At 34.8% G+C, this 16,345-nt stretch overlaps 1 protein-coding gene and 1 long non-coding RNA gene across 2 annotated transcripts; one reads left to right on the forward strand and one right to left on the reverse strand.

Moving 5' to 3' along the window:
* Positions 1-2,503: 2,503 nt before the first annotated feature.
* On the reverse strand, positions 2,504-3,576 carry LOC122596614 (fasciclin-like arabinogalactan protein 21). Its single transcript, XM_043769228.1, has one exon. It carries the CDS (start codon positions 3,574-3,576, stop codon positions 2,533-2,535), a length of 1,044 nt encoding a protein of 347 aa, XP_043625163.1. The 3' UTR covers positions 2,504-2,532.
* Positions 3,577-4,817: 1,241 nt separating this feature from the next.
* LOC122585717 lies at positions 4,818-7,179 on the forward strand. Its single transcript, XR_006321767.1, has 2 exons — positions 4,818-5,031; positions 6,870-7,179. It is a non-coding gene; the product is annotated as an uncharacterized LOC122585717 (long non-coding RNA).
* Positions 7,180-16,345: the final 9,166 nt, after the last annotated feature.

Consider the following 16,345-nt stretch of genomic DNA (forward strand, 5'->3'; position numbering starts at 1 on the left):
ACCCCTTACGTGCTACTCACATTGAAAACTTAACGACATTAATTAATGTATCCGTTAGAGAGAGACCGCCGTTGCAACTGAAACATGTCTTCAGGGACCATTGTTGCTAAAAATTCAAGAGAGAGACCGCCTTTGCAAAACCGACAAACCACAGGGACCATTTTTGCATTTAACTCTAATTTCAACATATTAATCTCTTCAAAACGCAATATATAACAAACACCCCTTATAGAAGTATAGAACACAGTTTAAATTTTAAACTTCTGTTTTTCTTACAGGAGAGAAAAATTAAATCCATATAGTTGACACCTTATAGAAAAAAAATCCATATAGACATATAGTTGACACAATGACTATAGAGTTTTAAATATGTTGTATCTTCAAATTTTGAGGAGAATACACCTCCGGTAAAGCTTAAAAAACCTTATGATTAAAGTAATCAATTGATTGCTGATCCTCAAAGTGGTTCCTTTTTTGTAGTCTATAAAAAATGGAAATTAGTTCATTCTACTTGTCCATTGTCATGTCGGAGAAACTCAGGAGATAGATGATTCTGGGATCTTGATAGGTGATATGCACGTTTCTCCTCACGAGAGGTTATCCATCTTCCAACACGGCAGGGCTATCTTGAGACATGTTCATGCCAAGCAGCAGGCCGGTAGTTTTTGGGAGAAATGCATCATTGTGCATATACCTGTCTATAGGCAGCAAATTAAAACCTTTTCCTTATGAATGGTAATGGTCGATCAATAGTTGTTATGTTTATCTTTAATGGTTTAAATGGGTAAACTAAAATGATTGAATAAAAAGAAACGGGTCGAAGAAGTTGAATGTCAATCAAAGTGCACTGGGGCGGATGTAGGTTTAAATTAGCAGGCTAATGCCCTCTATGGCAGACTAAAAGCCAACTTCTTAGTTTGTGATTTTTTTCATAGCCCAAATGTTATGAAGATGGCCCTTAACCCATTTTTTGAATGCCCTCAGTCTGTCAAGGAAGAAACAATCCTCTTCTCCATCCTTGCTCAACCTCTATCCAGCCGTTGACTGTGTTGGACAGGGTCAGCTCTTTAAACTCATATATATAGAGATGTATTAATACATTAACAATAGTTAACCATATTGTAAACTTGAATCTGCAGAAATTTGAATGAGTTATTTCTACAAAAATGATAAAAGGATCAAGACACCCCTGAAAACATAACTAAAAAGAAAACACGGTTTTTATCTGGGCATGCTAGAAGCTCGCATGTATTCAAAGACTGATCAATTCCATATACAACAAAATTCTTCTATGAAACCAGTTTCCCCAAGGATGTACCTGCCAGCAAACCTTCCAAGTGTTTATAAGAAATTCAGAATGTCATCATTATTCCTTTCATATGTGTTTGCTGGATCGAGTTTTTCATACATTCTAACTGATCAGATCATGTGCATGGGACATTTACTGGAATTTATGATGTCACAGCAAATTGTAGTTTGTGATTTGAAGTAGCAAACTACTGTTTTGGAAGCTTAAGGTACATCTATCATATGAAACTCACCCAAGAAGATCTTGCTTGTGTTGCTTAAAATTATAACAATCGCTTTTGATGTGTGTAAATCTATGGCAGATTCAGATAAATTATCGGCATATTTTTACCGTTAGTATAAGTTGATTATGGCAACTTGAATTCCAGATATTCACTTTGATTACGTATTCAAAATTCTACTTTACATGATACCTTTAACCATCAACTCGTCTGGCTTCTTTTGAATACATATTTGTAAACACCATTAGGACTAGTTAGAAGGGAGAAGTTAGGTTAAATTATAATGGATTTGTCGATGTAACAGTGAATAAGAATATTACCATTAAAATACATTTTGGATTACTAGTTGGTTCTACTGGCAAGTTCCATATACGGGTCATTACATATGTAGATTATAAGATTTTAAGAATATGATGTACTGGAAGGTAAGACTTTATCATCTCAAAAGGCAATATTCATATTGTAACCAATGCTTATAAAGCTTAAACAGTGAAACAGTGCCGGATTAGTTTATTAGAGGTTCAAACCAGGCAACAGGTTGGATTTTGGGAGAGAACACAGCATCAGTTTATATTACAGGCGGCCATTTCAATCCTTTGACTAATGAATGATCCATTGAAGTAATGTTTCATATGTAACGGGTTAAGCAGGTAAACTAAAAGAATAGCTTTAATGAAACGGGTCAAACATTCAACAGTAGTACTGTATGAACAAAAATATAAATTTGGACAATAAGTTGATCTTACTTAACACACCAACAGAAAAGAATAGGCGTTTCACCGTTTACTCGGAATACTTTACCCTTAATCAAACTCTGCCATTGCAAAAATTTGTCGTTTGACCCGTTACCCAACATACTTAACTGGCTGTCCGTCAGAATACAAATCACTGAGAATGCTAGTTAACCATTTAACGGAACACAATTTACTGAAATCCATAACAGTTATTCCTACAAAAATGATAAAACCCCCGAAATAAAAGAACTAAAAAGAAAGCACAATTATTATCTGGATATGCTAGAAAGTTTATTGATATCAAAAGGCCTGGCGATTCCATGTACAACCACATTCTTCGATACAAACATATCTGGAACAGTAATCATCACTCCATTAATCGACACCACTTTAGAAACTTTTGAAGCTTCGGTAATTTCGACATCTTTACCCATAACCAGTGTCCTCAAAGATGCACCTGCTGACAAACCCGCCAACTGTTTCAAAGAATATCTTTCTGGAATGATATGAAACCTCATGAATTTATCGAACAAAGGCCAAGACATAGCCATCAATGCCGCATTTGGAGGTGTAAAAATCGTTAAAGATTTCAAATTTGGAAAATCTTTGAAAATCCCATCAGTCACTGACTTCAATCCAATTGCAAATGGCATAAACCCGGATGTCCCAAGAAACTTAACCACTTTTCCCCATTCATCTTTATTATTCTTGATAAAACCGACATCAATTTTATGACCCTCTTCACAAACTGGAAATACTAAACTTTCTTGAAGGTGATCAAAAGAAGCAAAAGAACCCGCGAGCCCATGAATTGCGAGTGACCCGTGAAGAAACAAATCCGGGTGGGTAATCAACACATTATTGATTTCAAGAACACGACGTTTATCGTCGTTTTTGGTAATGCCAATTCTCTTTTCTTGAACTAATGTAGGGAAACAAGTGCTTATTGGTTTGTTTAACAAATCTGGGAAGGTGAATCTTGAAGGGGAAATGTGGAATTCAAGAAAGTGTCTCATTAGATAAGGAGGGATGGAGAGGTTAGAAAAAGTGGAATCGGAAATCGCAAAGATTGTGGATTGTGGAGTTGGGAGGAAAAGATCTGGTGAAATGTGGAGGAAAGTGGCAATGAAGTTGAACCCGTTTGATCGGAGTAATTGGGAAGCGTTTGATGTGAAACCGGGAACCGGTGGTGATGAGTTGGGCGGGGGGTTGTCGTGGTGGCGGCGGTAGTGGTGGTGGTGAGGGAGGAGGGTGGCGGTGATTATAATGGCAAGTAAAATTGAGGCGGAGGTGAAGAATACTCCTTTACCCATTTTGTTTGTTTGTGTGTGTTGATTTGATGAGAGAAAATTGGAGAGTGAATGAAATTGTCAGGCGGGAATCGAATGGATTGTTATAGATTTTTGATTATTTTACGTTACTTTAAAAGCCCCTGAAAGTTGATTTACGTCCAGAATCAGTCCATCAGTAATAAATAACAAAAACTCCGTCAGTGACCTGTTATTACCTGTTATTTAATGTTTCTCACGAATTCCTATCTTTTGGATAAAAAGGGTAACGGTAACGCCCTTTCTCACGAATTCGTGATCAAGTTATATCCTTTTCAAGTTAAACAAGCATTGATCAAGTGGTAATTTTGCATCTAATACTTTTATTTGAGAATGTGATAATTATTATAAAATAGTATAGATATGTCATCTGCCTGTCAATGAGAGCTAAGGAGGAGGGAGCCGAAAGGTAAATGCTCTTCATCTCTCTTCAACTATCCAATCAAATTATTCCATTTCATTTCAATCCTCTAACCTTTTTTCAATCTTTTTTTAGTGGCAACCGAAACTCCCAACCTTTTCTTCACATTCTAATAATTTATCCTTAACGTTATAAACTTTACATAACTAACCCTTTTTTAATTTATATCTTTTATTAATAACAAAATACATTACATATCACTTAAAACACATTACATTTTAAAAAATAAAATGGCATTTTAAGAATTAATATGGAGTTTGTGTTGTGTTTTTAGAAGTTTAAATGATAAGAAAATAAAATTAAAAAAAAAACTTCCAGCAACATGTCAAGTTTGGTCCTTGGCTCTTCTTTCTTCTATTTCTGGTCCTCCAACGGTCATGATCAAGATTTCCAAATTTGCCACTTCCTGTCCCTGCCTTCAACCTCCCCACTCATCTCCCAGCAAGCTTCAAGCTCGCGCCACCCATCTTTCTACGAGCTCGCATGTAGCATCCCAAATTCAAAAGGTTATTAGTTATATATAGATTATTATTATTATTATCATTATTGTTATTATTATTATTTTTATAATGTTATGTTTAGAATTTATACTAATTTATTAGTTATAAAAGAGAATGTTAGAAAAAGGACTAGTATTGTAAAGAAATAGGACAAGTTATGTTATGTTATTGGATGGAAGGACTAAAGCTGTAAAACTGATCAATTTGTAGGGACTTACTTGCAATTTTCGGCCTTAACATCCTAATAAGGATTAAAGAACCAAAATATATCATTTTTTCCATCTTTTTGTGTGTGTTCTTGAAGGTGAAACCCCCAAATCCGAAAATCAAAGAAAATAGAGAAGAAAATACATCAAATAACAAATATAATCAAAAAGATAACAATAATCTTTGAATAAAACTCATTTTTATGGTGGTGGTGTAGTGATGGCCGAAATTAAGAAAGCAAAAAGAGGGCAAAGAGGTTGATTTTAGGTCTTGCATGGATGATTGAGTGTTGAATTACATATTTACTTGAAGGTATAATCTTTATTTTGATTTCTTATGAATTAGGGTTTTATTGTTATAGATATTTGGAGATTTATGAAATAAATAATGAACATAGTTTGCAAGTTGAATAATAACGTTAGAATCTCATAATACATTGTTGGTAGTGATATATATAAGTATGATGTGAGTGTTAGTAGTTGAACTAGTTTGATGGTTGAAAAAGTGATAAGGTTTAATGATAAATTTGATATTGTTGGATAAATTAAAGTTATTCAAATCAGTACCTAAAAGTGTTTTTGAGTTGAGGTTAACCATTAGAAGTGTTAAGCTTTGATTTATGTTGAATGTTGGTGATTATATGTGAAACCCGTATGTATGGCTGCACGAAGTGCAGAAAATTTGTTGTTTTCGAAAAATCATAGAGAATCAACCGTAAATAGTTAGGAGACGTATGACCTATTGTTAGAAAGGTGTATGAGTCTAGTTTGTAACAAAATTAGTTTCATTAATTATTTTTGAGCAGAAGTTTATCAAATCTTTAAATTTCTTCAGGCTATCCAGTAAGTGCTAGAACAAAAAAAATAAATGAGTTTTAGTATAAGAATACCATACTACTTGATGTTAAAATCATGTTGAAAATAACCCCTATTATGCATATTAAGTAAAGGTTATCAAATGAAGTGTCATGAATTTGTTAGAGTTGATTTTAGAAATGTTTTTGTGCAAACTCGGAATTGGATCAGCAACTTTCATGGAAAATGTGTCATTTTAAAATGCTCGTAGCTTTCAATCCGTAAATCCGTAGGAGTCGTGTAAGCTGTCGTTTGAAAGGTATACGAGTCAACTTTCATATGAAATTTGTTTCAGGTCCTTGTTCAGGTTTTAAGTAAGTCTAATATGCTAAAACTTACAGCTGTTCAAATCTGACTTTACGGTGAAAAAAAAACAGATTATGTAACTGTTTTTAAAACGACCAGAAGTCATCTTTGAAGGATAATTCACACATTGGTCACTAAATATAAAATGTAAGTTTATGTGTCATAAATTTGGCCACTGGAATCATGTTAAAAGAGTAAGTAGAACTTGAGTTACACTCGTTTGAAGGCAGCTTGGTCAAATGATGAAAATGGTACTTTTTGTATGAAAGTGAGCTGACCATATGAAAATATTTTAAGAGATACATGTTATGTGAACTAACCCAAGATTAATATAAGAGTGTAAATGATGGGTTGGGTGTTGGAATGCTAGTGATTATGGCTATGTGACCTTATACGTGATGAATGACCATATGTGTGTTTTTAATGTGAATTGATAGGTTGGTTGCAAATACGTTGTTTTATGGTCATCTTGCAATTGTAGTCGCAAATAAGGTGAGTGTATATGCATATAATCATATTCTTGTTATTTGAGGTCATAGGTGGGTAAATTCTATGACCCATAGTTGATTATTTGTAAGAACTAGTAGGTGGGTAAATTCCTACTAGTCATGTTGTTGTAAGAGATAGTAGGTGGGTAAATTCCTACTAGCCAAAATATCCATGGCCATGTTGAAAATGATTGTGTGAGCTAGTAGGTGGGTAAATTCCTACTAGCCAAATTGATTGTGTGAGCTAGTAGGTGGGTAAATTCCTACTAGCCAAATTGTTTATGAGAGCTAGTAGGTGGGTAAATTCCTACTAGCCAAATTGTTGATTACGACTAGAAGGTGGGTAAAGTCCTACTAGTATTATGAATGATATGGATGAGATGACTATCAATTGATATGCTATAATTGATGCACTTTTGTATGGTAACTTGTTTATGATTGTATGTGTATGCATTCACTAAGCGTTTAGCTTATTCTTTTTAGTTGTTTACCCTTTTTATAGGTTGTCCCGGGTGCGGAAGAAAGTTAAGTAATGTACAGATTGAAGTTAAAGTTGCTTTATGGATATTGGTTGCTTTAGCTAAATGCGGATAATTGTAACGTTGATAGGACCCGTAGAGACCCCTTTGAACTATGGCTCATGATACATTGATTGTTTTGGTATAATTATTCGTTTTTGTCAAATGTAAGAAATAAGAAGTTTCGGTTACTTCTATTGAGTCATTTTGTATTAGAAATGTGTTGGATTGTGTTTGAAATGTATCTTTGGAAAACTCTTAATCCGTAACAGGTTTTGACGATGATTTTACGAATGGGTCATGCCGAAATTTTTAATTTTTGTGCTTTGTCTTTTACAAAGAGTTTTGCTAAATGTATTTGTCAAGATTTATAATTGAGTACATTCTTTATAAAAAGTATATATATATTTTAAAAAAAAATCATTTAAAATGGTCGAGTCGAGTTTGGTCCTTACATCGCGGCCATGGCATCCGAAGCCCTCTCCATCTCTGTCAACCCTCTTCATCTCCCTCCTTCGGCTCCCTCCCCCCTAAGGGGGAAGGGAGTGGTGTAGTTGAAAATTCTAACCCTCTCAAATCCCACTAATTAAATATCTGTAACTCATTTTTCCTTTTCAACCTTTCCAACCAACCCTTCCAACCATTTTTCATGTTATCCATCACGGTCTCAACCCTCCCAAAAATTTTTGTTTTTCTTTTTTATTTAATTTAACCAAACATTTATTGGAAAAACTTAAACATTTCACTAAAATAAACTAAACACTACTAAATATTAAACAAACATTATATATAGTTTAGAAAATACATTAAGTAGGGGATAAAAATTACATATTATCAAAAATAATATGTAAATTTGTAAACATTGTAATAGTTTAAGGGTGAAATATGAAACTTAATATAATAAAAAAAAAGTACTACTATACGCCACACATCGTCTTCTCTGCTCCCTTTTCTTTTTAGGGGATATTTTTTTAATCATGCAACAGTCAAAAGGAGTAGGTCACACCTCACCCCCACACGCTCCAACGTTCGAAATCCATCCAGCCCGCAACCAGCTTAAAGCCCGCCGAGATTCATCCCTGCTTCAACGCGCATTCAAGGCGGCGGTGTGCCGGGAGGGCTAAGCCAACCCGCGCCCAACCCGCCCACCACTCCCTTTCCCCTAAGCAATTGCTTGAGGACTAGTATGAAGGTATGGGTTTTTACCTACAAATGAGGTTTCAAATAGTAAATAAGTTACTTTTAAAAATAAAATAAAAAAGTAAAAAAGTCTTATGGTTTTTTTTCATGAAGATTAATAGTATATATTTAACCGTTTTTCCAAAACAAAAGTTTAATAGGTTATCTAACGCAATAGTATCGACTCTCTATGTAGACTTTTTTTAGTTCTTCAAAGTAAGGCTTTCATCAATTATTATTAAATAAACCTTTAAAAAATCGATTATAACTTTATTGATTTTTTTTAGAAAAAATATATGTTAAAATACATTTCTCAAGTTCTTTTTTTCTTTTTATTTTTTTACGAGTTAAAGTACCCTTTTCATAGGTAAAAAGAAAAAAATAATATGTCAATGAGGCAAATAAAATCAAGATCAACTTACAACTGCTTTGAGATTAGTGTTGCGACATGAGAGGATTTTACTTGCTGATCGAGCTCCAAATTCAGCTGGGTCAACTACCGTTTCATAAAATAAATAAATAAGAATTGAAAGAAAGAGAATATAATATGCAAGATGGTATCTCTTACTCTCTTAGCCTAAAAGGAATGAGACATATTTAGGGGTGGGGGATATCCTCCATGTGCCGTGATGTAAGCAAGAGAATTTTGGTGTGAAAATGGGGAAGTGAGACTACATTTGAGGTTGGGGGATTTGTGACACTTGTCACATTCCAATGATTTTTTTTTTCTTTTCATCTCCATTTTTTAATTAAAAAATATCCAACTTACTATAAATAAAATAAAAGTAACTAAATATTACATAATTTATAAAGTTCAAACAAATAACTATTAAAGTTCAAATACATAATAAACTTCAAATACACATCATACAACAAAATAGAATACAAAATACTCATCATCGCTAAAGTAGGACTCAACGGTAGGCGGCCCGTATTCTTCCTCATTCGCCCTCGTACGGTTCTCTGTCGGCTAATAACATGTTATGTGTTTCTCTGCTTCTAACCGCATTTGAGTTCTCTATCGGCTTTTCCATTAGAGTTTCTTGCATCCAATAATCCTCATCCAATGTCGGGTCATGCTCGTAGAAGTCCTGATAGTAAGCTTTGTCTTAATCCTGCAAAATTATGTTATGTAAAATAATACATGTATATAACACGTCATGCATCCTCTCCTTGCTCCAAAACCGTGATGGAAAGTTAAACTTTCCAACGCTTCTTCAACACGTCGAAAGCTCGCACAATATCCTTTCGTACCGACTCTTGTTTTTTCTTGAAGTATTCTCTTTTGTCATCGATTGGGTCGGTAAATGACTTCACGAAGGTAGCATACTCTAGATAGATGTCATCACTTAAATAATATCCGGGTTTATAATAACGAGTATGCTAGAGTGACAAACATTTTACAAACTAATTTTTACAAACATAGGTGGCATATGAGTTGGTCCAATAAAACAGGAGAGAGAAACAAAAAAAATAATACATGTGAATGATTTGATTGGTAGAAGTTGTGTTTGTAAAAAGTTTGTGAATCTAAAATTAATTACGAGTATGCTAGAGTGACAAACATTTTACAAACTAATTTTTACAAACATAGGTGGCATGTGAGTTGGTCCAATAAAACAAGAGAGAGAAAGAAAAAAGATAATAAATATGAATGATTTGATTGGTAGAAGTTGTGTTTGTAAAAAGTTTGCGAATATAAAATTACTCTTATAATAATTGTCATCTGCATAAAAAAGGAGCTGCAATTTATAACTTTAATACGTCATAATTATATAATAAGTGTAATGTTGAAGTTTATAATAATTATAATGTAAAGTTTTGTAAGTCTAACCTGTAGGTGCCAAACCGGATATAATTTCTTCAAGTATAGGCGACGACTCAAATACGTTGATGTCATTGTTTGAACCTTGCTGCCCAAAATAAGCATTCCAAATCCACAAATCAGTCGATGTGACAGCCTGAACTATCATAGACGGATGCCCAATATCCCCTCGTGTATGCGTACCACGTCATGCGTTAGGACACATTTCCCATGCCCAATGCATGCAATCAGTACTACCTATAATGCCCGGGAAACCATGTAGCTGCTCATGCACATCATAAAGCCGCTGTATATCACCAGAAGTAGGCCTACGTAGAAAAGTTGGCCCATATACTCCTAACAGCTATAAAAATGTAAATAATACATGTATATAACTAAAATTATATAAAACTATAATATCTAAATTATAATAAAATGTAAAACTACGTAACTAAAATATAATATCTAAATTATAATAAAATGTAAAATTAGATAACTAAATTATAATATCTAAATTATAATATAATGTAAAACTAGGAACTAAAATATAATATTTAAATTATAATAAAATGTAAAACTAGGTAACTAAATTATAATAAAATGTAAAATTACGTAACAAAAGTATTAGATTGATACATTCACAAAAGTTGGCTATTGACTCTCGTAAAACCCTTTCCGACATCTCGAAATTTTCGTCAAATGAGTCGACGGTACTGCCGTACGCTAGTCGGCAAAGCGCCGCAGTACACTTTTGTATCCCGGTGAAACCTAACTTCCCACGACAATCGTATCTTTATTGGAAATACTTATATGAAACGACATGACTCGATTTAAGAAAAGCAAGACCTTTTTTTTTTCGGGAGTTGACCACTTTACTTTGAACCAACTTCTGGATAACTTGATTTTTATTTCATCTTTAAAGAATTTTACCATTACAAAATAGACCTTGACACATTTTCGTGGATAGCTTGAACGCTGAAAACGGAGTTACGGTTTGAAAGTTACGAACGTTTCAAAATTTGAGTTTATACTGAACAATAAAAGTTGCGTCATACCCCCCAAAAGTTGCGGCGCAACCTACATGTCTGAGAATTCAGTGGCTTCACAGTTGCGTCACACCCTCCAAAAGTTGCGACACAACTTTGCACCTGACAACAAAACTTCATTTTTTTTTGACACTTTTCTTGACTTAAATAATTCCCAAACTCAAACACAACTCTAAACCACAACATTTCTGGATTCAAACAAGTTTTTAACATCATTACAAACAATAATTCAAAGATCTATTTGACCATACCTTCATTTACTTATCCAAATGGGTCGTTTATCCATTTTGACGCTTTTCAAGTCAACCACATATTCAAGTACTAAAAGACCATACAAACTTTATATTTGTACAAATATATCAAGACCAAGTGTCACACCCAGACTAAGGCGGAAAACTCGGGATGCGACGCATAGTACACGCGTCATGGATGTTATGCAGAATGGCTACATGTATACTTAAATAACGCACATTTCATAGAATTCAAACATAAATATCCAACATAAAATCAAGATTCAATTAAAACATAGATAAATTCCCACGCAGGGGATTAATACTTAGGCATAATGCCATAGTCTAAACATATAACAAACATAACAAAACATAAGATATGCAGCTCCAAAACCCTAGTCTGGTCTGCTACAGGTCACCATGCTATGCTCCTTAGCCACCTCTAATGCGGTCCACATGTTCACCTGAAAGGATACTCAAAAGCGTCAACACAATGGTTGGTGAGTTCGTAAGTTTTGTAAACAAGTTTCAAGTATGGTGCTAGGTTGAAATATCATCAACATCCACACAACAATATGGCTATCAACTTACTTATGATAGCAAGAATCAAGTATCTCTATGCTACCAGCACTTACGGTATACCAGGCCTAAGGTGCAAGTATCAAGTATCAAGTATCTAGTGCCTCCAACTCCACCATAAGTATCAAGTATCAAGCATCTCAAACTCCAACATAAGTATCAAGTATCAAGCGTCAAGTATCAAGTATCACAGTGCACATCATACAATACAGTCAAATAACCATAAATGATGATAGACACAAAGGCACGAGTATCCTTCCACTCCAAAACATATTAAAAGAGGGGCTACGAAACTCACCTAACTGCTAGCAACAAGATCAAGCTACAAAAGATATCAGAAAGCAAGTAACTGGTACGCAATCAATCTGTTACAAGTTATCACAATTAAGTATTCATTCAATATAGGTAAACGTTCTCATAACGTGTCGCCAAATGTTGACCAAGTTGTCCAAAAGCGTACTAGTTTGACTTTGACTAGGTTTTACGAGTTTGACCAAAGTTGACCAAATTACGAGTTGGAGTAAGTTGACCAAATCGACCAAAGTTGACTAAACCGACCAAAGTTGACCAAAGTTGACTAAACCGACTAAAGTTGACTAAATCAAGGTAGTACTCGAAATCCGAGGTCTCGATTGAAATTCGAGGTCTTAAATTGATCTTGAGGTCTTAAATTGAATTTGGGGTCTTATTTCACTAAAAGACAAAACTGAAATTATGAGGCTAGATTTAAGAGGCTGAATTTGAGAGGCTAGTAAATTTGGGGTCTTATTTAGAAATACGAGGTCACAAATGAAATACGAGGTCACATTTGAAATACGAGGTCGCAAATGGAAATACGAGGTCACATTTGAAATACGAGGTCACATTTGAAATACGAGGTCGTAAACTGGAAATACGAGGTCGCAAATGGGCGGGGTCATAAACTGGGCTGTTCTTCCCTAAAATTCATTCTAGCAAACCCTAATCATTTATTTCGATTTGAAAGGTGTTTTTAACACCAGATTGTACTTATAGACTCCCTAATATGACGGGAAAACAATCCTAAAGTCGAAACTCGAAAAACGGACTTAAACTCGAAAACCCATTTGAACAAAGTTTATAAAAAGTGTACAAAAATTCTTATATCTCGAGATTTTGTTAACGAAATCAGACGAAACTTTGACAAAAGTTGTAATATGTGTTTCTAAACGTTTTGGACGTAAAAAGTTTGATACTTGGCGTGTGTGGTGCGTGTATTATAAGAAAAACCGAAAATACCAAAAAGAAGAGCATTAAGTGGGTTTTGATTTTATACCTTGAATATATAAAATATGAGTTTGTAGAGATGTTTAGCACACAAAAACACTGTTGTTAAAGCTAAATTTAAACAAAATAAGGTTTGATTTTTATAAAACTTGATGTAAAATGAGGTAGTAATGGTGAGGTAGTAAAAGTGGATTTGTAAAGTGATGTAGAAATTTGCGGTAGCAAAAGGAAGGTAATAAGGGTTTGTGTGTGTTTTTCTTGGAGGCTAAGTTGATGGAATGAGGGTTTTGTGAAAGAATAAGACTATTTATATGTAGGGTAAAATGAAAGGTTTCCATGCTTACTAAAGAATACGATGCCGAACACGAATACGTGGGCAAACCCAATTACGATGCTAGGTCTAAAATACAATGCCAAAATCAAATTACTAGGTCGTTTTACAATTACGAGGTCGACTGACAATACGAGGTCGTATTCTTGTATTTAAAATTTTAAATTTGACTCACAATTTTTTGTGATCGACTCACGGGTGTTACAGTCTCCCATACTTAAAGGAATTTCATCTCTAAATTCAAATCACGCACTATGTTTCAAGTTTTAGCCACACACCAAGTTTCCAAGCGTCAAGCTACACGCTATGTATAAGTCCCAACTCAAGAGATTGTACTAACTAAAGACACCTCTATGTCAATGGTGAGAGTTCTTTGCAATATAATCACTGAACTGGAGACGACCAGTTACAGTGATTGTATACCAAGTCCTTGAATAGATTACTTAGTAGGTGACAAAGAGAAAGACAATGCAATAAGTAAATATACCAAAGTAAAATGGTGAGACCAAGTTGTAATTTTCAAATGTATTTTATTTATTGATACTAAATAAAATACAAGGTTGTTGCGGAACCAAGATAATATAAAAGTGTAAATATCCTAACAACCTATGAAATACAAATGATCTATACTCGGAAATTCTCTTTTAACAATCGAAACACTTAAAGTTGTGAAGTGTTCCCTTTTATGATTGAGAGAATATTGCACAAGTACACCAAGAATATTGCAAAATTCTGAATATGCAAAGTTGTATTCTTGTTGTGCAAAGACCTCTATTTATAGACAAAGTTGGCATTGGGAATCCAACTTTGTCGTATAAATATGGTTGACAGTATTTAAGGAAACTGAGTGAGTTCCTTTGAAATACTTGATAAGGTAAGTCAAGGCATTACTTTATCTAACCTGCTTTATGCACTTTTGTACTTTAATTATAGACAAATGATATTGTTTATATAAAGCTGCATAAAGCAAAAAGGTCTTCTTCGTAAACAGTGTAAAGCATTGTAAAGGCTTTAAACTGATATTCTCCAGTTTCAATTTGAGTAGAATGCCAACTGGGCTTCGCTACCATTGTCATTCTCTATCTTCCATTTGTTGTCTTCGACGTTAATTGGAATGTCTTAAGTTCTGATCAGATCTCAACTGGAGGAAGTCTTCAGTTGCATTGACTGTACGTTGCAACTGAACTTCAATATATTTCTGGACAAATCTTCTGGTCTCCAGATGCAACTGGAGACTGGCCAGTTTGAACGAAACTGGTTCTAACAAATTCCCCCTATTTGTCATGAAATATTGCCAAGTCTGTTCAAGTTTTTTTTTGTAACTATACAAGCATGAACTTGAAAGATTTGAATGACTAAATCTAATCTAAGTTTCCAAGGCATTTTTATAGATCATCAAATGCCTTGATTGTTTTTTTTTGTTAGATTTAATCTGTTATCTATCTTGTGGTTACAATCAAGCAACTTGTATATACATGATAAAATTACAAAAGTTACAAGACAATAAGTAAAATTACAAAATAGATAACTGAAGAAGATCTCAAACTGATGGCCTTTCGCCAGTTCTTCTTCTCTTTGCAACTAAAGAGATGGGTTGTCTATCTTCAGAATCGAAGTTCAATCTTTTCTCAACATCTTCCTTGAACTTGATCAGACTTTGAAGTACATAAACCCAACCCTTTTCAATCTTGTTCTTGTGCTGCCTTGCCTCCAGCAAATTTAACATTTCAACATGCTCAGAATGTCCATATTGATGAACATCTGGATTCTCAGTTGTGAGTTGTGGTCCCTTGAAGTATTGAATAGTTACCACAAATTGCCTTCCTCCAGGTTTGATTGTAACTTTGAGTTCATTGATTTTACCTGGATGATATCTTCGCTGAAGAACTTCATTTAGGTATGCACGTGCGTCAGACTCATCGACCAGTTTGATCTGGGCAGTGCTCAGTTTGTGTATAGCAGCTCGAATATCTTCAGTGGATGGCTCATTGGGTTCCACCCAAGTCCTTAAGTTTGCATCCCTTGACAAGGTTTTAGGCTTTGACTTGCTCTTAGACTTGAGTGGGTTCAATACTTGTTTGACCTTCTTCGATATTTGCTCAGTTTGTTTGAGAATCCCTTCAGTTCTAGCTTCCTTTGCCTTCTCCACTGATATATTTAGATTTCTAGCATCATGCTTAGCTTCATCATTAGGATAGTCTTTGTCCAGATGGACTTCAATCATTTCATTCACGAGTCCCACTATCCTTGGGTCACTCTTGACCTTCCTGTATTGCTCCAGTGAGATGCCCAACAGATTAGCATCATTAACATTAAGTATGCCTAATCCTTGTTGTTGAACCCTTGAGACAAGCAAAGTGGCCTTCTTTTGTTTCTTCCTTTCATTTATTGCATTTCCAATTCTAGCCAATCTCTTGCAGTCAGATTCAGTCACTGGAGGAAGCTGATCAGGATTTCCAGTTTCTAACAAGGGTATATCAGTGGCAGGCTGGGCAGATTCATCAGTTACAAGTGCCTTGACCTTATTCTTCTTCTTCCCACTTTCACCAACATCCTTAAATTCTTCAATAACTTGGATACCAGCATCAGTACTGGCAGCGACAACCAACTCTTTTCCAACACTTGAACTTGGAGTTTCAAAGTGAGTGCTGGGGATGTTTACAGATCTTTCCCCCTTGGCAGATTCTAGTCCTTTCCTAATGGCATCAAAATCTGAAGGACTGGAGGGTAAGCGATCTAGAGGCTGCCATGACCCCATGGTCTCGCACTCCTTGAAAACTCCACATATCATTCTAACTGTCCTCCAAAGATGATTGACTTCTTGTGACTGGACCAACACATTGCCATTTGTTTCAATTTGGCCAGCCTGAATAGCTTTAAGTATAGTCAACTCATCTGGGGAGAGCCCAGTTGTACCAACATCCTTCACCATTTCCTCATTTTTTGTTTTGCCAACTTCAGTTGTCAGATTATGTATTGCAGTGGAGTGTTCAGATACCTTGCTGGCCAGAGTATCTAGACTGCACCTCAACTGATTGATCTCAGA

This window comes from Erigeron canadensis, chromosome 1, assembly GCF_010389155.1.
Source record: "Erigeron canadensis isolate Cc75 chromosome 1, C_canadensis_v1, whole genome shotgun sequence".
Classification (NCBI taxonomy): Eukaryota; Viridiplantae; Streptophyta; class Magnoliopsida; order Asterales; family Asteraceae; genus Erigeron; species Erigeron canadensis.